Source organism: Genypterus blacodes, unplaced genomic scaffold (genome assembly GCF_046128005.1).
Source record: "Genypterus blacodes isolate CSIRO-AG114 ecotype Tasmania unplaced genomic scaffold, CSIRO-AGI_Gbla_v1 ptg000118l_1, whole genome shotgun sequence".
Taxonomy (NCBI): Eukaryota; Metazoa; Chordata; class Actinopteri; order Ophidiiformes; family Ophidiidae; genus Genypterus; species Genypterus blacodes.
Genome location: NW_027466921.1, coordinates 2,478,732 through 2,497,846, shown reverse-complemented (window position 1 = coordinate 2,497,846; position 19,115 = coordinate 2,478,732). Strand labels below are relative to the sequence as shown.

Genomic DNA, 19,115 nt, shown 5'->3' with positions numbered 1-19,115 from the left:
GGTGTACTGGGAGTAATAGTCCAGTCGGTGCTTTCCCACTCGCTCCATAATGGGCCCGTGGGTGTATTAATAGAGGAGAACCCTGGATTACTGTGTGTTTGTGTCTGATCCTGTGATGTGTGTGCACACACTTATCCTCCTCTGTGTGAGTGTGAGTGTTTGTGTGCAGTGCATTAAGTGCGTATATATTTGATAACAGCGAGAACATTTATGATGATGCTTGTCTTGCCTCTTACTGATGTTAACAGAATGGAGCTGACAGCTGACAGCTCTCTCTCTCTCTCTCTCTCTCTCTCTCTCTCTCACCCCCCCCCCCCCCCCCCCCCCCCCCCCTCTGTCTTTGTCTGTTCATTTCTAAACTCATGACCATCTGTGTCTCAGCCTGATGATGGGTTCACAGTTATTCTCCATCTCCGCCTTTCCGTGTAGCCTGATATCGTCTTATTGAAGATTAGAGTGAGATTAGAGCATGCCTTGCTCAGAGACACTTCAGATGCTGGATTCTGTCTCTCTCTCTCCCTCTCTCTCTGTCTCTCTGAGCTCTGCTGTCAGAATGTAGATCTGCTGACTCTCAATGTTCCCTGCCCAAAATATGCTAAATAATGAAATAGAATGAAGATAAGGCCCATTTAACTGAAGGCCATCCTGCTCACTGATTGGTCGATCGCTGTCCCAGCCTGCTGTCGCCTAGCTACACGTCTGGGTCACAAGCAGTCCAACACAAACCTTCTCCTCTTTATAACAAATGCAAATCTTTAATGAGAATAAATTCATATTCATCCAAAATGGTTGACATCCCTCAGTGGATCTGCTGTGATGGAGGTAGTGCAGCTGCTGTGCACGTGTGTGTGTGTGTGTGTGTGTGTGTGTGTGTGTGTGTGGGTGGGTTGTGCATATTTGTCAGGACATTATGGAAAGTGAGGGTAGAAGTCATTTGGTTGGATTTCAGTTTTGCTGTGAAAATATAATTATGATTTCAATGATTGAGTGCTGGATTGTACTTGGATAGATGTGTGTTGTGATGGGGTGATGAGGTCCGGTTACATAATAAAGTGTGTGTGTGTGTCTCTGCTCCAGGTTCCGATTGTTCCCGTAACTTCACGAGTCCCTTGGGTCTCATCGAGTCGCCGGGCTTCCCTGACAAATACCCTCACAACCTGGAGTGCTCCTTCATCATCATCGTGCCCGCCAGCATGGACGTCACACTCACCTTCCTCACCTTTGACCTGGAGAACGACCCCCTGCCGGGCGGCGAGGGCGACTGCAAGTACGACTGGCTGGAAGTGTGGGACGGACTTCCCGGAGGTGAGTCTGTTATTGAGCTATTGATCAGGTATCTGGGATCTGGGAATGCGATTGATGACATGAATAAACATTTAGTAACATGTAGGAGAATAAAATCGACATGGATGATAGTGATGACGATGATGAACAAACTAATTGGTCCGTTTCAAGCGTAAAAGCACTGAACCAAGAGAGAAATGGTGCACATCCTCTTCCTCCATCTGCAGTATTGACTGATGGAGGAGCGACTATTTCAGTAGGTGTGCGTTGGTAGATGAAAGCGCCGCTCCCGGGCAGGATGTTGGCACCTATTGTGGAGAAGCGGCACGTTTTTCCTTTTTAATGGGGAGGAGAACTAAAACGGGAGTCGCCAAGAGGAGGAAGACAAGAGGGGAGGTGAGAGGAGGAGGAGGAGAGAAGGTTGGGATATTTCTGTTGCAGCTGCTGGGAGGACTGGAAGGAATTAGACACATGACAATAGAAGTCAGATCTGGTTAGAACAAAGAAAAGATGTCGGAGATAAACAGTCAGAAGGCCACGAAAGCTCTGCTGAGGCTGGAAAGGGAGGATTGGGAAAGAACAGAGCGAGAGAGAGAGAGGAAGAGGAGGTAGGAGGGAGGAGCAAAGGTGTCGGCTGTAGCTGAAGGGAATTTCCTTCTTCATCTTTGTATTCTTCATCCGTCCAGCTTCCAGTTTGACTGCGCAGAATCTTCTGGATGCCAAGTTACTCACAAATAAGGCATCAAGACCTGAACACGATCGATAAAAGCTCCATCTCTTCCCAGGAATAACTTTGTAAAACGGTACAGCCGGAACACTTTCCTGAGTCTGTGTTGTTTCACCTTTTTAATCTTTTCCCGACACCAGTTGGGTGATTTTTCAGGCTCAGACTGGAGCGAGACACACTGACTTACACAGCTAGAAGAAGAAGAAGAAGAAGAAGAAGAAGAAGAAGGCAGGAAGGGAGGGATGGAACACAAAGAGAGGCTCTGAGCGGAGGAGACAGATTGAGAGCAGGACAGCAGGGAGAAATGTACGGAAAGAAAGGAGGAGGAGAGAAAGGAAGAAAGACAGAAAGAAATGAGGGAGGGGAGATAGAAGCAGGAGATTCAGAACTGATAGAATTGTTTTTGGCGGAGCTGCCGAAATGGAGAACGTGAAGATGGAAGAGAGGATGAGAATGACATGTTAATACTAACTGGGGGAGGAGGAGAGGAGAAGAGAAAGGAGGAGAGGAAAAATAATGGAGGAGAACAATGTTTCCACCAACAGTTAATCTCTCTTCTCCTCTCCTGTCCTCTCCTCTCCTCCACCTCTCTCCTCCTCTCTCCCCCTCTTCTCCTCTCCTCTCCCTTCTCCTCTCCTCTTCCATTTTTCTCCTCCACCATCAAAGAAAGAGTTATTACAGTTATTTGCTCAAGAGTCCTATTTCAAATATCCACCCACTCCAAAAAGAAAAAAAAAATCAATACCCCTGATCGATTGCCGGTTATTTCTTTTCTCATCTTCCTCCTCCTCCGTAGGCCGTGTGTGTGTGTGTGTGTGTGCAAGAGAGAGAGAGAGAGAGAGAGGAGCCAGGGAATAACAGGATGAATTTATTAGAGTGCTCCAACCCCTATGCACACACACACATGCACACACACACACACACACACACACACCCTTGGGCTCTAAATCACACTCATCTGTTTGCGTTGACATATACAAGTTGTGGTATTAGAGAATAAGACAGGAGAGGAATCACTTAGTTTCCTGGATTTACACAAACACACACACACACACACATAGACAAACAAACCCTGGAGAGGCCAGTGTCCACTCAGAGATGTTAGAGGATCAAGGTAATGAGAGGAGAGATGAGCCAATGTATGAAAGACAAAGAGTGTGTGTGTGTGTGTGTGTGAGCGCGCGCGTGTGCTGAGTGATCAATGTAAATGCCTTTACACTCACTATGTGTCATCTATCATGAAAGTTGCATTACAATTAAGTTTGCTTAGACTATATTTGTGCAAACCTCATGTATGTGTATCTTCCCTGTCTGTTTGGCAGTGGGCCCTCTGATTGGTCGATACTGTGGGACCAGAGTGCCTCCTGAGATCCAGTCGTCCACCGGGATTCTGTCTCTGTCCTTCCACACCGACATGGCCGTGGCTAAAGACGGATTCTCCGCTCGCTACAACATGACGCACAAGCAAGTCAGCGAGAGTAAGACGACGCTTCATCGACGTGTGTAAATCACAGTCAATACAAGATAAAGCCTCCAATTTTTAACCTTCTTCTCTGCCCCCCTTCTTCTTCTTCTTCTTCTTCTTCTCTGTCTCTCCTCGCAGTTTTCCACTGCAGCTACGCCTTTGGCTTGCAGTCGGGTAAAATCACGGACGATCAGATCACGGCGTCGTCCAGTTTCGAAGACGGACACTGGCAGCCGCGTCAGGCACGACTCCATCACAACGCCAACTCGTGGACGCCCAACGAAGACAGCACCAGGGAGTTCATACAGGTAGGAATGGGAGGGAAAACACAGATTTCCTGTTGCCGAATGTTAGACGGAGCTCCTTCCTGCGGTCAGCATTGCATATAATACTCAGGATACATTTCAAGAGTCCCGCTGGAATAAAAACAGGAACATTCACAGTGAGGATTGTTTAGGTTCTCTTGATTTAGGAGGCATCTAGGGAATCCAGGGACCTCCTCTGGGTAAGGACAGTAACTACCCCCCTCCCTTTCTGTTTGCCCCAGTGCTACAGCCCCGCTAATCCCCAAATACCAAAGTTTATTCTCGTAAAAAACAAATTCACCTTGGATCAACCCAAACAGATCACATGCTCGCTTCAGTGGCACCAATGTTCTTGTGTTGACATATCACACATTATAACTCTACCGCAGCTATTTGTGTGTGTGTGAGAGAGAGCAGGAGAGGGAGGCGTATTGAGCTGTACGCCAGGGTAAAGCATCATTTCCTGTATTCCATATCCGTGCCAGCTTTGTGCGGTCCATATGCCAAGCCTGAGTTATGCTGCTGTCTGGTGCGGGGGGCGGGGGGGGGGGGGGGGGGGGGGCGGGGGGGGCGGGGGGGAGACGGGAAACGGGCCACCTGGGAATATGGAGGATCACACACCCCCTGTGAAGCTGCAGGGGGGCCGGCCGTCACTGGGACACGGTGGCTGTAAACAGAAGATTAGATCTTAACGGATGCTACTCTGAGAACACAGAGGAAAGGGAAAGTCAGTCCGTTTATTCCCATTCCCGCAGAATTCCTGTAAACAGCCCCTTCCCTCTCCTCTCCTCTCCAGCAGTGCTGTTATCCCTGCTGCTCATATGATTAATGACACTGAGATTAGAAAGACATAAAAAACAAACAGCAGGCTTTTCACCCAACACAGTGTCTTCCAGTGTGGACTAACGTGGACGTGATTATAAACTCACGCAGGTTCTTAATGTCTCTTAATGACTTCTTCATGGACGTGCAGCGGTTTGTTACACACAGATATTGCGAGATAAGGAGTCGGATTGACAGACGTCCAGTTTGGCTGAGCTCAGGGTGAATTCACACAGGAAGGGACAGCGTCCAAGAGACAGCACAAGTCCAAGTCCGTCCGTCTCCAGCTTCCTGCCTGTCTCACCTCCACTGCAGCTGACAGCCTCTCCCCGTCTCTTTATATTAATTCTCATGCTGTTATTATTTCCCTGGATGAAAGATTGGGAAAGATATTGGCTGTATGAGCAACCCAGAGACTTGGACATGAATAATGGGTGAAATGCTCCAACCATTTCTTTGATTTCTTTAAAAGATGATGGACTTTAGACACAAGAGCCTACTTCACACAGATAGAGTCTTCCAGATTCAGTCCAAATTCAAGGATGACAGCATGTGTGTGTGTGTGTGTGCTGTTCAGGTGGCTCACCCACTTCATGAACACACTCCTGATACTCAGTGTTTGGGTGTTTCTGGCCTCGCTGGAGTTGTGGTTGAGTCACTGAGTTCCACTGAGGCTCTCAGCTGTTCCCCTGTGTTAACACCTTACAGAGAGCAAGCGTGTGTGTGTGTGTGTGTGTGTGTGTGTGTGTGTGTGTGTGTGTGAGCGCGTGCAGTAACTCCCATCTTGACAAGCAGCTGTCGAAAATGCCTACGTGCCTTTCCTTGCATCTTGCACCCTATGGTGCCTTAAAACTGAGGGTGCTCATGTGTGCACGTGCATGTGTGTGGCTGTGGCTGTGGCTGTGGCTGTGGCGTGTGTGTGTGTGTGTGTGTGTGTGTGTGTGTGCGTGTGCGTCTTGCTCTGGCAGTTCAATAGCCACGTGTGTGGTTTAAATGGCTCTGTTGTGTATATTCTATGTTCTATTCTGTTCTAATCTATTCTGTTCTATTCTATCCTGTTGTAATCTCTGATCTGGTGTGGTTCAGTGAGGTGTGGTGCAGATTGATGATGTGGGTGCTGGTGACTCTGTGAGTCTAACAGCTCAGTGATTGATGAGGAGCCTCCCAACGAAGCTTCACTTAGCATCTCTCTCTCTCTCTCTCTCTCTCTCTCTCTCTCTCTCTCTCTCTCTCTCTCTCTCTCTCTCTCTCATTCCCTTCTTCCCCTCCCTTTCTCTCTCTCATTGCTTCCTCTCCCCAGTTCCGGACTATCGATTAGTTGTCTTGGTGGATCTCTGTCTTGCCCTAAGCGTATATGTGTGTGTATGTGTGTGTGTCCATGTGTGTGTGTGTTGGAAGTAATCTAAAACACCTGTCTCTCTGACAGATAACTAACACAGCGTTTTACCTCCCCCAGTGTTTTGTACTATACCCCAGTGGGACACAAACTCACACACACACAGAGACACACACTCACACACACACAAAACTAGTTCTGATTAATCTGTTGGTTTCAGCAGCACCAAGCAGGAGGATAAATGTTAGAACCTGCAGTAGAATCCTTTTCATCTCACACTCTGTTTCTCTGCAGCCTCACTTGTCTGCCTCCATGATTCCTCCCATATAATATCTCATTTGCGGAAGTGTTGGCTTGGAATGTCAATCATTGTGCAAACTGATCAAAACAATTTTCCAGTTGGATTGAAATCATAAACAATCTGAAGAATAATCTGTGTTCAGCCATTTTATAGTTTAGCCCAGCCGCTCTAAAAGACTCAGGAGGAACATTACACTTAAGATTCCGACTCGGACTGTAAATGTTAAAATTGCGTTGTTTCCTAAATGAATTTGGGGCCGGAGTCTCAACTGGGAGGGGCTGATGCTTTAAAATGACCAGAAGAAAGTCAGATCGCGGAAAAAACTGAAGGTAATTCGGAATTGTGAGGAAAAAACACAGACTTTTGGCAATGAAGAACCAGAAACTAAACATTCCCCCTGCTGGCTATACTACTTGAGCAGTTGTGATCCCTCATTAGTATCACGCAAGTATTCACAGGGATGATGTCATCTCTTTCTTTACTGTAACTGAATTGAGAGAATCCATGCGATGAAGGTTTTTGGGGATCTATGTGATTCTCCCGCAGAGCTAAACGACTGTGTTTCTACTGAGAGAAGCCTGTGTGTGCTCTCATCTGTTACCACGCCAATGCTGTTCACGTAGTGTCAACACAGCTAGAGAGCATGCCAGACACGTAGAGCAAGCATCCGCAATCAGGACGAGGAGGTGATTATGTCTATTGTATAAGAAGAAATTTAAATGAGGTCATTACTATCGACCCAGCCAGGAAAGACTGGTGAGGGAGTGGAGAGGAGAGAGAGAGAGAGAGAGAGAGAGAGAGACAGAGAGAGAGAGAGAGAGCGCGAGAGAGAGAGAGAGAGAGAGGAGCCGTGAAGGTGAGAGGTGGAGGCTGATAAATTCAGCTGTGTGTGTGTGTGTATGTGTGTGTGTTAGTACACCCACAGTATACATTAATCCAATTTCATTAAGAGGACATGTCTTGGTTGTTGACCTCTTCAGGGGAGAGTTTCAGATCAGGATTAGGACTCGATTTCTTTAGTTTGGAAGTTTGTAAAAGGTTTCTCTGAACTCTTTAGCTCAGCTCTCCTGTCAAGGGTTCTGTGTGATTCCCCAAGGACTTTAGGAGTTAATGGCTGAGGAAACTAGACGCTGTTCAGTCCCCAAGTGGTCCTATGGAGTCAAATCACCACGTAGAAGCTAACCATGAATGCTAACAAATGAATGGTTGTCCACCGGTTTGGACTGGTACCAAAATGGGTCCTGGTTCCTGTTATGTTGGTGTCAAGTGATGAATAATTTGGCGTTGACCTTGACTCCACTCTGCCCCCTACAGGTGGATCTCCACGTGCTGAAGGTCCTCACTGGCATCGCCACCCAGGGCGCCATTTCCAAGGAAACACAGAAGTCTTACTACGTGACCACGTTCAAGCTGGAGGTCAGCACCAATGGAGAGGACTGGATGGTGTACAGATACGGCAAGAACCACAAGGTAGGAACACACACATACATACAGACACACAAATGCTGGAGTTGTACCACAATATTGTCTTAATTCCTATGTAACAAAAGGCACATATCTGCTATCACAAGGGTCTGAAATGTACCTGCAACGGTACATAAAGTACGTGAGCAAACAGCAACATCTTTAACAGTCAGTATGTTTACTTGCACTGTTAAACTTCGATTTTACTGGGATTAAGACAATAAATCAGCGCAGGACAAATACTTGGAAGTGTTAAGTGTAAAGCATGTAGCTACAGGGGTACTCAGGGCAATTAGAGAGATGGATACTCATGGGCAATACACACACACACACACATACACACACGGCAAGGAGAAACCTGAGTATAGGCAGTAAGAAGTGACCGCAAACCCCCAAAATGCAACTGGTGTCTGCAATTACAGCGTGTGGAGTCATTTCACTGCTGATCATTTGGTTTCACTTAAGGGTTTATGACCAACCAGATTCAGCATATGTCTCCCTGCTCAGAGTGATACCTCACATCGCTGCAAGCCACCGCGTTTCAGGCAGCGCCGTCTGCTTTTCACATCCCATCTGCTTCCCATTGCTTCACGGTCACAGTTCAGCCCGTTGCAGATCTGCTTGGACAAGTTTGGGAGCTGCTCCACTCGGAGGCGTTAAGGCTTGATGTATCATCAGCGCCGGGGCCGGAATGAAGCACGTGTTACTGGAGGGAGGGAGGGGAGGGAGGGAGGGGGGTTTAAATGATGGCAACTGCAATTAAAGTGTTGGAGAGTTGCTGCTGGCTTCTCCATCATGGCCGCTCTCCCTCTGCTCTTGTGGTCACATGTGTTTATCCTGCGGTCTAACGCCACACCAGCTCTGCGCTTTACACCCTCATTCCTACTCAAATACTAATACACACATGCACAGTGTCGCACACATAAATGCTCCTTTTCCTGACGGAGAAATCGGAGATGCAGTGCAGCCGTTGGGGTGTGTGTGTGTGTGTGGGACTGGGGCTCCCATAAGGATTTTGAGCCCGAGCAAACTCACAGAGAAGTGATTGATGGATAAAACACAGGGAGATGTAGGGAAAGGTAGTTAGGGGGGAAAAAAAGAAGAAGGCGTAATTAAGGAAAGATGGAGGAAGAGGAAGTGAGTCTAAAGCAAATCTCTTAATCAGCTTTACAGATGTACATTAAGCTCAGACTGAGGCTGGAATGGAATTCTTAATTGAAAAATTAAATGAGTTTGTGGAATATGTGCGACTAAAACCACTTCATTTTTCCACTTGAGGAAGAGGAGGAGGAAGAAATGCCTCAGCTAATCAGATCAGTGCATTATAGAGTCAACAAAATTACTCCTAACACAATAATAATCAATGGAACAATAAAAAAAGAGAAGTGAAGAACATGTTAATGATGTTTGAGGCTAAATGTCATCACCCATAATCCCTTTGGTGTTGACGAGAAGCCCAGGAAGCACCTTCAGTGTGTGTGTTTGTGTGTGTGTGAGTGTAAGAGCAGAGGTTCAGAATAATTCAGTACCAACTGCTGTTTGAAAGCCCCACCCTTGTTACAAACACAACCACACACACACACACACACACACACATACACACAGCAACTGGTAAAGGTCTTTCAAGCCGTCCACCCCCTGCTGAGTCAGACTGCACAGCAATCTGATGGTGCTGCTGTTTACAAAATGTGTACAGTACACAGACCTCCAGTTTGTCTCTCACTCCAGGCTGCTGCCTCCAGAAGAAGAAAGGATGAGGAAAGATGAAAAGAGTGATGGTGTTGTCATTTATCTAATGATGAAAGGATGGTGTCAGCATCTTGGTGCCTAATGTCCCTTCTCAGCTGCCATAGCACAGTCAGCTAGTCGGCCTTTGTTGTGTCTCAGGGTGTAAGTGAGCGAGTGTGTCTTTTGTGTTAGAAAGACGCACAAAAAGCACTCAGCAGCCTGGTTGGCTCTGCTTTTTATAGTGTGGAGTGTGTAGAATGCTGCGTCTGCATTCACAGAGTAGTTAAAGGGAATTGCTTTTATGATTGAGACCAGCGCCCGAGCCGATTAATGCAGGGATCGGTTATGATAATCAAGTATCTGTGAACTTACAGGCCGAATTTACTCCTTATAGAGGCAATCAGTATGAAGGATGTACTGTGTGATCGGTCAGACGCAACCAGGTAGGGATGAATGAATTGACAAGATGAAATAGAAAAGTTGCAGGTGATTATGATTGTTCTCATAAATAAAGTTATTTAATTGAAGCTATTTTAAAGCTACACCTGTAACAAAATAGATGAAGATCGTCTGTAATAGAGTGACGAGCTGCTGGCTGAGATCACAATCAGACGATGTCTTTAATGCAATATCCAGCCAGAATTTAGTTTATGTAGTTTTAATGCTTTGTTCCATTTTCAGTGTCCTGAAGCTCATTTAAAGCCCAGCCAATATATGACTTTTTTAATAATACATACCCAGCTTTAATGTGTGAAATGAGCCACTTTGCCATCGCCTCTGCCATCAAAACTTATCTAATTTCTCTGTTAACTGTTTCACTCTCTTCCCACTGTGCCGTCCATCCATCAGCTGCTTGACGTTTTCATTCACTCGCCCTTTCACTCGTCCTCTCAGAATCCCTCCATCACCCAATCCCTCCATCTCTCCCTGCTTGACTCCTCCCTCAGTGCCATGACATCTTCATTCACTCCGTCCTCCCTCCTTCTTTCTCTCTGTCTCTCTCTCTCTAACCCCAAATCGCTTCTTTCATCCGTCCGCCGTGCTCCATCATCCCTGGGTCCCTCCCTGCATGTGTTTCTGCGAAAGTCATCATGAAATAGACAAGCAAATTAAATGCTGTTTGAAAAATGGTGTTTCTGTTTGGCAATGGTAAAAGGAGGACAGGAATCAGTGGGAGTCACACACACACACACACACACACACACATATACACGTGGGCTCAGATTCCCAACATCTGGGAGCCAGGCCAGAGGGGCGGCGCCATCATCACACGACATGATGTTGATTTGTGTGATCTGTAATGTATTTGATAATGTCATTACAGAGCCGCAGTGAACCAGATGTTACATATGGAATATGTGTTATTCTATTTTTTTTGCTGAGGCAGAGCAATATTGAGAGGACACTTTTACATAAAATGTACTGACAGGCTCCCAAATGGCCAGATGCTGACCTGAGAGGTGCACCACAGGTGGGGGAGGGGGAGGAGAGAGGAGAGAGAAGAGAGGAGAGAGGGAAAGATGCAGAGAAGGAGTACTTTTCACGACGTCTCACTTTGAACGTGCTTTTTGTAATTAGTAAAAAGTTGTGTAAGTGTTTCCTCCCCATGTCAGCGACGTGAGGACTGGACTGATAAGAGGTGAAGCAGTGATGGCGTTGGTTTAAACATCACACTGGACCAAAGGAGGAGGCTGAAGCTATCCTCTAATTTACTGTTACTGCGGTCCGACTGCCTGATTGTGGTCTGAATTAATTCTGCATGGAGCTGCGGCGAGGCTTCAGTCTGAACAGCCACACACACAAGCACACACACACACGGCGCCACAAATCACACCAGGACGGCCCGCAGGCACGACCAGCAAAGCCCAACAAGGTTTCTGTCAGTGCTGAGGAAGCAGCTTTGAAATGGTCCAGGCCACCGGTGATTTACAGGAGTTAAGCTGTAACCAAGCTGCTCCTGCTGCAGCTAGCTACACTGCAAGCTCCCCCAGAACAAGAAGCTGACTGCATACAAGCTACTTCAATGTTAAATAACTCCAGAACAATTCCAGTATGGTTTGAATAAGAGCCAGAGAGTGACTGTAGCTTTAAAAACCAGTAAGTTAAACAAGTAGCTACAATGCTTTAAAAATAGCTACGCTACTCTTGAATGTGGTCAAGTTTGTAGCTTCACTTGTAGCTAAGTAGCTCCCAGCTCTTTCTCCTGTCCTCTGTTAATGATGACATCAGATCACAGAGCGTTCATGTGAGTTTCTACCATAAAGCAACAGACAAAAAAAGTTGAGATCAGTATTTCCAGAAGTTAAACTGCTCTTTGATTCGATTTGTCAGACTTTCCACAGGCCGGGTCCTGGTTCTCATACTTCAGATTGCCGCGGATGAGGGATGATGATGTCTTGGGTTCATGTCCGGATGAGTTTAAGACCCTCTGCTGCAGAGCCGCAGTACATTTAAGTCCAACAAGCTACAAATGTCGTTACGGAGGCTTCCTGAATGGCTGCAGGCAGAGCTGTCTGTGGCCATCAGAGAGGTGGACCTCAGCCAAGAGCCACGACTCCTATTCCCACCTTAATCTGCGGGATGGATGGAGGGAGGCGATGTGGGAGGAATGCAAAAGGAGGGAGGAAGAAAAGCGAAGTTAGGTTAAAGGGAGAGTGGAGAAAAGAGAGCGGCGCAGAGGGAGGCAGACAGGGGGGGGAACAGAGACGCTCAACTGCTTGAAGGAAAGACGGCGATAGCAGGGGAAGCAGGGGAGCAGCAGGGAGAGGATGGATGGATGAAGAGGAGAGGAGGAGTAATGAGGATAGCAGAGCAGGGTGTTGACCAGCGAGTCCCCGCGGAGAGATTTGAGGTCTGAGCGACGCGAGCCCTGGAAGGATGTGAGGAGAGGGAAGGGGAATAAAACGACAACGGGGAGGGGAGGGAGAGAGCGAGAGAGAGAGAGAGGTTAGTGATGGAAATGGAAGGAATGAAAGAAGGTAATGAGCGGGTATTATGAGGGCACCATGTGTCACTTGGTCTGTGAGATGTGTGGATTTTACTGACACTCACTCGCACACACACATACACACACACGCACGCACACACACACACACGCACACATCTAGCTGTCAGAGCTGTCAAATGCAGACTGCCTCCCCCAAAGTCTCTTCCTCTCTCTCACACACACACACACACAGTCAGTGAGTCCTGAGTGTGATGAGTGAGCGTCTTAGTGTGATGAATAAGAGGGGACGGGGTGTTTTACTATTTCATAACTCTGACCACACACACACACACACACACACTTACATAGAGAGAGGGAGAACAGACGCAGCACGGACATTTGAATAATTCAGTAAGTTGGTTGCGGGCCCTCGCTGGCCGACACAGGCTCAGAACAGGACCGCACACACACACTCGTACAAAGGCACATCCACACACACACACACACACACACACACACACACACACACACACACACACACACACACACACACACACATTCAGGACAAAATGAGTTTGAGTGCCATTGAATATTGAAGGAGAAAAGGCAAGTTCATCTGCTTTTCACTGTTTTTAACCACACAGACTACAGACTTAGGTGTGTGTGTGTGTGTGTGTGTGTGTGTGTATGAACAGAAGATTATACTGCTTCTGTACCACAAAATGCACATAACTCCCCCTCTTTTGAAAGCTGCCCTGCCTTTATTGACCAAGGGAGACGCAAACCACACACACACGAGCACACACACACATACACACACGCTTTTTTACTAGTGAGCTGAAAACATTCCTCGTCATGCGCTGAGGGACGCGACTACATCACCTCCTGACTACTAAAGCAGGAGCAGCGACAGGATCTTGGTCGTCTGCCCCGCGCTGCCATTGTTATTCAGCGCAGCAGGTGTGTGTGAGGATGAAAATGTGTGAAAATGAAAGTTAAACAGTATTCATTCCCCAAGCCTGTCACCTCTGAGCGATGAGGAAGGAGGCCTGTGTTTGTGAGTGTGTAGAAAGAGAGAGTGAGAGAGAGATACAGATAAGATAAAGAGAGAGAGAGAGAGGAAGCAGGTGTGCAAAGGCGTCGGTTTACCACCCATTGTTCCCGGTGTCTGTTTACCTCATCACTTAAACACAGGTAGGAACATTTGACACACACTATACACACACACAGGGAGAGGTGGTTGCAGGTGTATTCCATTAGATGATTGCCGGTGGAGATGTTTACAGTGAAAGCAGCAGCTGTCCTGAGCTCCAGATCCTGTTTCACCTCCTCAGCGCAGAGCCCCGTGTCTCCCGTCTCCGCAGGTCGTCCTCCATCAGTTAAGTAGTTTAGTTGTTGGGATCAAATGACCTGCTGGTGAGCGGACGGCACCTTCACACCAGATTTGGACCTCCACCTGTTGGGCTGGCTTTGGTGTCGGGTGATTCGTTTGGTAATTTCCCAAAACGTTTGTGAACAAAGGACGCAAAGAGCCTGAATCACTGCATCTTAACCCTTAAAAAGACGTCTAAGTCCAACATTTTGTGAAATCCAAACTGTTATTGTCTTGCATAGGGCGAAGGTCAGGATAAAACAACTGGCTTATAACCAGAAGAAGAAGAAGAAGAAATACACTCTTAAACTCAAACTTGTAACTGAGGATTCCAGTAAAGGTTGCACACACACACACACACACACACACACACACACACACACACACACACACACACACACACACACAGCGAGCAGCTCTGTATCCTCCAGTCAGCCTGACATCACATCACATGTTCCACTTGTAGAGATGTGAGCTGTGACTGATGGTTCCTCAGCTCCTGATCGCCGCGCTCCACTATTTCCCCTTCACGCTGCCATTTCCTCACTTAAGACGGATCTCAGCTCGCCAGGGGGATTTTTTGTCAGGCGGGAACAGTGCGAGCGGGGCGGACGGTTTGAGTTAGAGTTTGGCAGCAGCTGGTGCAGACTTGTGACCCTGAACATGGATGTTAATAGAGACGTGAGATGGACGCCGGCTTTGTGACAGCAGGGCACAGGTGGATAACACACACATTTACAAGAGCATGCCAACACTGGAATTTTGAGGATTAACCACACAGACACACTTATACTTACACATTCACTTTGTGTGTGTCTGCTAGTACACACTGCACACTTAAAGAATGTTCCTGTGTGCACCAAGGGAAATCAGAAAGCACCCGCTAGCCCTCAACTCCTCAGAGTGAGACTCAATAATTACACTTTTACACACAGAAACACACACACACACACACACACACACACACACACACACACACACACACACATAATTACAGTCTACCACAATCCCGTTAAGTCTTTTGGGGCCTTTAGGCGTTTTCCATCACTGAACTGGTTACAGTTTCCTCTATTGAGGGCATTGTAAGGGCACGGGTCACCGGGCTTGCCTTTGGATCCTTCCAACGGGTCAGGGGTTCAATTCCCAGATAGCCCACCAGCCCACCCACCCACCCATGCTCCTTCAAGTCGGAAAGTCCCTGTTCAATTCGGATTTTGTCACCGCTGAAGGGACCTGCAAGCTTAATGGATCGGACACACACACACACACACACTCACACACACACACACACACACACACACGCACACACACACACACACACACACACACACACACACACACACATAGACACCCACACTCAAAACAGTGCTGAACAACTATAAATGAGTAGCGAAGCAAGTAATTGCAAGCCCTTTGGCTCTGCTGCTGTGTGTAACACACACACACAACGGCGTGTTTCTGTTCAGCAGTGGTGCGAAAGGCTGAAAAAGAGAGAGAGAGCAAGAGAAAAGCCTTGTAGGTTTACTTATGATACAATACGTGTCAGTAAGAGAGGAAGAAAGGGGAGAGAGACATCAGAGAGAGAGAGAGAGAGAGAAAGAGCATTATGTCGTGTCAAGAGACAAAGTGAGTGCTCCTGGCTGTGTGCTTGCATGCAATTTCCTTTTGTGTGTGTGTGTGTGTGTGTGTGCGTGTGTGTGTGTGTGTGTGTGTGTGTGTGTGTGTGTGTGTGTGTGTGTGTGTTTCCAGCGGAAGTAATTTTTTGGAATGTGTGTGTGTGTTGTGTGTTCACATGGCAGGGATGGCAGCAGCTTGTGTGTTGTACAGTGGTGGGAAGACAGTGTATGCTTTGTGTCCATCTTTCTGTCTGTGTGTGTGTGTGTGTGTGTGTGTGGTTTGGTGTGTCCAACAGGGAGTTTTCCGGTGTGTGTTTTTGGAAGCAGCGCGAATGTAAATTTTTACGTTGTGTGTGTGTTGAGGGGTGACAGTGTTTGTTGTTCTTTGCTCTCTGTGCGCGAAAGAGTAAAGATAATGTATATGTCTGTGTGTGTCTGTCTGTGTGTTTGTGTGTGTGTGGCTAAGTCAAGAGGACGTGAGAAGAGGATGCTCTCCCACATACTTCTGAGGATTTATTACACAGTGCATGCCCTCAGACTGTGTGTGTGTGTGTGTGTGTGTGTGTGTGTGTGTGTTTAAGAGAGAAAGAGTAAACCTCTGTGTCCCCCTCTTACGTCTTATTTTGCACAATAGTTGATCCGTTTCTAGTATTGTGCTATGTAGCACCGCTGTGCACACTGAGTGTATACACGTTTTGTTAAGGAAAGCCCACCTCCAAAATAATTTGAGGAAAATAATAAAGCCTCTCTCTCTCTCTTTCTCTCTCTCTAGGTGTTCCAAGGCAACTTCGACCCCAACGAGGTGGTTCTGAACCGGATCCAGCAGCCAGTCCTGGCCCGCTTCGTGCGGATAAGGCCTCAGGAATGGAAGGGCGGAATCGCGCTGCGCTTTGAGCTTTACGGCTGTCAGATCACGGGTAAGAAGGAGCACAGACGCTAAAATCCCACCGCGTCTGAGCTTCCCTACTTACAGTAAATCACCCACGCAGAGTTCAGGGCGCCCTAGGGGGTTCTCAGGCTCTATCGTGGGACTCTCTTCTATGAAAACAGGGCAGTGGTGCTGCCATGTGGGGACCTTGAAGGCCCGGTTTAGGCACTGGGTCAGTCGTCATGGGTTTAACATGGGGTCAGATTTGACTCCCTGAATCGTAATACATTATTTTTCCAGGACAGAATACAACAAGCTTCCCTTCTCTGTAATCTAATGATGAATAATCCATGGATTGTTCCGTCCGTCAATCTGTCCACAGTATCTATTCTTACTCTGTCCTCTTTGTTCCCTCCTGTCTTTCTCTGCCTCTCACACACTCGCACAAATACACCCACTCTCACATGGATTTACACTCTTGCCCCCACGCTTTCATAGATACACCCCCCCTCACCCACTCATGCATTCACTCACTCATTCAGTGGCACACACACTCACACACAGAGAGAGAGAGAGAGACATAATAGAATAATAGTAGAGTGTGATGTGTGGGTGATCACATCAGAGAGTAACAGGCTCTCGGCTTTCATCTGCAGCTCTGGCAAACAAACACAATTTCAACTAGCATAATCAGCTCAATACTATAAATAGATAAAACCTAATTAGACTCTCTCTCTCTCTCTCTCTATGTCTCTCTCGCTCGCTGTGTGTGTGTGTGTGTTCCACCGTATCATTATTAGGTTACGGCTTCTCTCTGCTGCCATTGTAGTGGCCATTGAGGGGAACAGATACGCTCTTATCTACGAGGGCTATTTCAGCACCCACACAAATCACAGTCGCACCAGAGCAATAAGTGTTCGTCCTTGTGTGTCTGGGCCCGTGTGTTTGTGTGTGTGTGTGAGCCCGATAGTGACAGGGATGCAGCGTGGCATATATCGGGTATCTTTATTGACCACCAATCCTCATTTCGTCCTATTTTTAACACCTAAAATTGAGTTATTTGCCACCTGACGTCCCTAACCGCCTCCTCTCAGCACTCACAGTTCAATAGAAGCGTTGTCGGCCGCTTCTGTTTACAGCTGACGTCTGCAAAACAGCATAATTCTACACACTTACTGTACTTATATGCGCATTAAAGCTCAAATATACAGTAGAGAAACGCAACGACCTAAATGCTCCGTTACCGTGAAATTCAGCGCCTGTGTTTCCCCTCACCTGCTGCACTTCCTGTGATGGTGGGAGGAGCCGCCTGCACTCAAATGACACGATTCGGAATCAAAGTAGAGACGCCATGAACACCAACCATTTTGAGGATGAAGAGAGAGAGCTAAGCAGGTGAAAAACAGCTCCCTCTCTCTCCTCTCTCCCCCTCACATAAACACACTGACACACCATCCAACACACTGCCAGGGGGAACATGTTAATGCCCTACACAGGCCTATAAAGGCGAACATAAAGCAGTCAGTCAGTGACACGGCATTAGCTTAAATCACACTTTTATGTCTTTTCCTCTACTTTTTCCTAACGTTCCAATCATTCCTCTTCATCACTTTTTTCTCTCCTCCTCCGTCCTCCTCTTGCCTCTCTTGGCAGCTCCCATTCTTTACACGCTTTCTCACACCGTCCCTCATTTGCTCGTCTCTCATCCCCTCGCCTTGTATTTTCTCACCGTTTCTCCAGTGGCAACTCTTCCTCCCCTTCCTGCCTTCCTCCCCTCTCTCAGTCTTTAATCTCATTTCATTTTAGGCCTACAGCACTAATCAATCAGGTTATTTTTGGTGCCTTTATGATTTTTCTCAGTCTCTGTGTCTGTTTGTGTGTGTGCGTGTGTGTGTGTTGGTGTATCCATACATGACCAGTAAAGCCTCTGAGGTTGATCATACAGCTTTTCTAAGCCCTCACAAACAGTGTGTGTGTGTGTGTGTCTGTGTGTCTGTGTGTCTGTGTGTCTGTGTCTGTGTGTCTGTGTGTGTGTGTGTGTGTGTCTGTGTGTCTGTGGGAGTTAGCTTCAACCTGTATGAGCAATCTTGGACCCCTGTATGTTTAACATGCATGTGTGTGTTCAAATACGCAGTGTGTTAGCTTTAGGCTTTTAAGCGGAACTCCTCTGTTCAAAACGCAGGCTAGATACAGGACAGGTAGAGTGTGAGAGTGTGTGTGTGCTTTCCCACCAAGAATCGGAACTAAAGGAACTTCCTCACCTAGATTAGTTTCTGGTGTAGGAGCTTAATTCAGCGAGGCTCTTATTTGGATTAGAGCACTGGCAGCACCGTGAAGCTGCAGGAAATTAGAGTGTAAACTGTAACAGCTGCGCCTTTTCCACTTTTCCACACAACAAACACACACGTTACACTCAAGAGGCAACAGCACCACAGAGTATTAGGGCCCCTGATGGGAAAAGTTATTTAAAAGAGAGAGAGAGAGATGTGGACAATATACTGGGAATATTTTGAGGGAAAAGCCAAAATAATACGAGAATATATATTATATTTAGAAATATTATACATTCCAAAACCCATTCAAATCAAAATATTTTAAAGAAAAAGTTAAAATGTTATGAAAATATAGCTAGAATATTTTCAGAAAATACATGGAAATATTTTAATAAATAAAATAAGTAAGTAAATAAATAAATAAGTAAGTCGCTTTGGATAAAAGCGTCTGCTAAATGACCCTAATGTAATGTAATGTAATGTAATGTAATTTCAAGAAAAACAGTAAAAAAAAAGTTACATGAATAAAATCCTAATGCTTTGAGAAAAACTTAAACAACAAAAGATGCTGAACTGTAATTAGATTAAAGTTGTAATATGTAGCTGAAATTGACTTAGAATTCAAACA

General features: G+C 46.6%; 1 protein-coding gene across 1 annotated transcript in view; it reads left to right on the top strand.

Moving 5' to 3' along the window:
• nrp2b (neuropilin 2b) overlaps positions 1-19,115 on the top strand; it is a gene marked incomplete at its 5' end in the record, with an annotated part of 60,023 nt that overhangs the window by 5,671 nt on the left and 35,237 nt on the right. Inside the window, 5 exons of the mRNA XM_076162006.1 lie at positions 1,078-1,305; positions 3,334-3,489; positions 3,615-3,784; positions 7,555-7,710; positions 16,119-16,263. Coding sequence (XP_076018121.1) covers positions 1,078-1,305; positions 3,334-3,489; positions 3,615-3,784; positions 7,555-7,710; positions 16,119-16,263 — 855 coding nt within the window. The remainder of the gene's footprint in view (positions 1-1,077; positions 1,306-3,333; positions 3,490-3,614; positions 3,785-7,554; positions 7,711-16,118; positions 16,264-19,115) is intronic.